This window comes from Ascaphus truei, chromosome 6 (genome assembly GCF_040206685.1).
Source record: "Ascaphus truei isolate aAscTru1 chromosome 6, aAscTru1.hap1, whole genome shotgun sequence".
Classification (NCBI taxonomy): Eukaryota; Metazoa; Chordata; class Amphibia; order Anura; family Ascaphidae; genus Ascaphus; species Ascaphus truei.
The window spans coordinates 119,967,583-119,971,006 of NC_134488.1; the positions used below are offsets into that span (position 1 = coordinate 119,967,583).

At 46.8% G+C, this 3,424-nt stretch overlaps 1 protein-coding gene across 2 annotated transcripts; it reads left to right on the forward strand.

Moving 5' to 3' along the window:
- Positions 1–591: 591 nt before the first annotated feature.
- Positions 592–2,752, forward strand: FAM43B (family with sequence similarity 43 member B). 2 transcript variants are annotated; one of them, XM_075606061.1, is made up of 3 exons: positions 592–1,472; positions 1,637–1,758; positions 1,958–2,752. In XM_075606061.1, the coding sequence occupies exons 1-3, from the start codon at positions 701–703 to the stop codon at positions 2,009–2,011; spliced, it is 948 nt and encodes a 315-aa protein (XP_075462176.1). In that variant the 5' UTR covers positions 592–700; the 3' UTR covers positions 2,012–2,752. The 2 variants fall into 2 exon arrangements, with proteins under 2 accessions (XP_075462176.1, XP_075462175.1); XM_075606060.1 differs by having other exon boundaries at positions 593–1,758; positions 1,958–2,748.
- Positions 2,753–3,424: the final 672 nt, after the last annotated feature.

Genomic DNA, 3,424 nt, shown 5'->3' on the forward strand with positions numbered 1-3,424 from the left:
TGATGAAAGCTAAATAACATTAAGCGTTTTCCAACAAATACTTTACATTAAATAAAATGTTATTTGAATTATAGGAGCTGGCCTGCAGCACATTGTATAAATCCCTCCACAAGGGGCAGCACTAACAGATAACCAAAGTAGAGGCACTTAATTAAAATGAGATTAAACCAAGATACATCAAAAGACAGATTTGTGCAAGGGTGCAGTCGCGATTCATCGTTTCTTGCGATGAAATGTTATTCTAGTGCAAATCAGGAGCTTTCTTTTGACTGTGCACATTATTGTGTGGTTTTGTGAAATGTCACAAGATAAATCCGACAAGTGACAGAGATGAGTAAAGTGCCCTGAGGCTCACTGGGATGGTCCCTCCTTCAGACATACACTGCTGGTGACCCAGTTGCATCTCAGCAAACAGCAAAGTATCATGTCATGTTCAGCATATAGTGCTTGATTTCCCTTTGACCATGTGTAATTCCCAGTGCACTCAGATATAAATGGGTTCGGTCATGGCTGATTATACAGTATAGAGCCAGCAAAGTGAAGTATTTAGAGGTGTGGCAGAAAAAGGAGGGGGCAGTTTCATATCTCCTCCTCATCCCTCCCATAACCATGAACCACCACACAGCAGCCAGGGGCTGAAATAGCCCAGACCACCATAGAAGTGGCACATCCTGAGCAGTTTGGCATCCTTACTGTCACCATGCTGCCCTGGAGGAGAAGTAAGTTTGTGCTGGTGAAGAAAGAGAAGAAAGGTTATGGGAAAGGTCTGAGTTACTCATCTCTGCTGACTTCCTTCATGCGCTCCTGCCCTGACCTCCTGCCCCAGTCCCCCCTGGAGCGCCTGGGAGGCATGTTCAGCTCCAGGAGGCAGAAGGTGGAGCTGAACAAAGAGGACCCGTGCTACACCGTGTGGTACCTGGGCAATGCGGTGACCCTGCATGCCAAGGGAGAGGGCTGCACGGTGGACTCTGTGCATAAGATCTGGGAGAAGAGTGAGTTTGGGTGCTGCAGTACTAAAATGAAACTGTCTTTGGGACCCTATGGGATCAGGATGGCACCCTGCAAAAGGGGGTCCAGGAAACCGGTCCATGCTTATCTGCTGCACCGCATCACCTACTGCGTGGCTGACACGGGGCACCCGAAGGTCTTCTCCTGGGTTTACAGGCACCAGATAAAGAACAAGGCGGTGGTGCTGAGGTGCCACGCTGTGCTGGTGTCCAAAACTGAGAAGGCAAAAGCCATGGCTCTGCTGCTGTGCCAGACCTCCTTGGCAGCCTTCAACGAGTTCAAGAGGCTGAAGAGGCAGAGCGACTTCAGGCGGGTGCAGCAGGAGCTCCTGGGACAATCCATGGTACCCTTGGTGCCTCTGAGGAAGCTCCTCAATGGGAAGTGCTCCTACCACCCCCCAGCAGAGAAAGGCAGGAGTATCCCCAGGCTCAGCTCCATCTTAGAGGAGGAGGAAGATGGGGAAGGTGAGGACAGCAGCACTGGAAAGCGGGGCAGATCACACCAGGACGCATGCACTTCACATGATGAAAGAGATGCCATTCTGGCATTGGCACAGGAACTTCGGATGTTAAGCCTCCAGAGAACTTTATCTAATAACCTCAGCTGTTCCTATCTCTGTCCCACACAGCCCTCCGACTGGAAGCATCCAATGAGAGCGATCTGCTGACCTTGCTATCAGCAGAGGACACACGAGCTGGAACTTGCTCTCCTGCGGGCCAGATCACTGCTCTTCACACCCAACTCCTCCAGGTGAAGGTCTGCCTGTGACTGCTGAGACAGGACTGAGCACTGGAAGGCAGCAGCACTGGATTCATTTGTTTTTACTGTGCTAGAAACTGAATGAGACATAGAAATGTTAGAACTTTCTTGTTACTAGATTGCAGCCCATTATTATGTGTGTGAATAAATTATTTCCTGCCAGTGATGCTTTTTTTCATTCCTCTGTTAGGGAGAACAAGTATCCAGACCCAGCTGTATCCAACAGGTGCAATCAGTTTTATAGGTAATGTGACCAAACATATTTAAACAAGATATACAATAGCTCAGGTCATTATTATTTTTTAAAGACTTACACTCCCAAGGTGCTGCATACCTATTTGGGACTCCGTGTTATAGAGTCCTTCATAAAGGGCTATTTAGTAGACATGTTCTGTGAATTACTCTGTGATATGCCATGTGCTTGTACTGTTTGTCATACAGCTCAGAACAGGGGAGCTCAACTCCAGTCCACAAGTCTCTCCCCCACCCTCCCCCAACAGGTCAGGTTTTCAGGATATCCCAGCTTCAGCACAGGTGACTCAATCTGATTGAGCCACCTGTGCTGAAGCAGGGACTAATTGAGTGACCTGTGCTGTAGCTGGGATAGCCTGAAAAACTGATGTGGTGGTGGTGGTGGTGGTGGTGGGGGGGAGGGGGGGGGGCTTGGGGACTGGAGTTGAGCCCCCCCCTGCCTTAGAAGTCCAGCAGAGTGGATAGAGATAGAGTATTATTATGAGAAATATGACTGTGTAATAACTTCATACAGATAAGGAGGCTTGTGTATCACTGTGTTCTGCTTTATGCAAATGTATCTGGACATCATAAAAAAAAGTTTGCAGGCATTTGCAAAGTTGCACATTGCTATGTGGAATCATTACATTCAAAATCCTATATGTTTTTGTTTTTTCTTTAATAAATCAGTTGCGTAGTATTAGATAATACTCCCTGCATTTTTTGTTTACTCTTTGTTTGTAACGTATTAAGCTTCCTTGGGTCACTATAGCAACCATTTAGGAAACAACAGCTCTTCCCCCTTTAAAATAGTCCGCCATATTGGGTCTCCTGGGAAGCAAAATCTCCGGCGATCGATCACGGGAGAGCAGATCGAGCGGCAGCTTAGATAATTGCCTTGCCATAAATGTATAGAACTGCTGCATTTATTAGAACAGAAAACAAACAACAAAGCACAGGCAAGAGCCAATGCCCCTTTACGTTTCATTTCTGATCCATGTTCAATTAACTTGGTATTTCAGTACTGCATCCACACAGTGGAATTCGCCTAGCCGAGTACATTGTACAATAATGAGGTCATCAATTGTTCTGTTCTGTTTATTTACAACATAAAACAGCTCCCAGCTGCAAAATGGGACTAAGCAGCATGTGGTGTGTGAGCAGTGTAAAGGGACACCTCTCAATTACATTCTTTTACAGCAGAAAATAATCCACTCTTAGGATCAAACCAACTTTATGCAGGATATGAACCTTTTTCTGGAATAACCTAGAGCAGGGGTGGGACACTCCAGTCCCCAAGAGCCACCAACAGGTCAGGATATTCCTGCTTCAGCGCAGGTGGCTCAGTGTTTGAGCCACTGATTGAGCCACCTGTGCTGAAGCAGGGATATCCTGAAAACCTTAACTGTTAGTAGCTCTTGAGGAC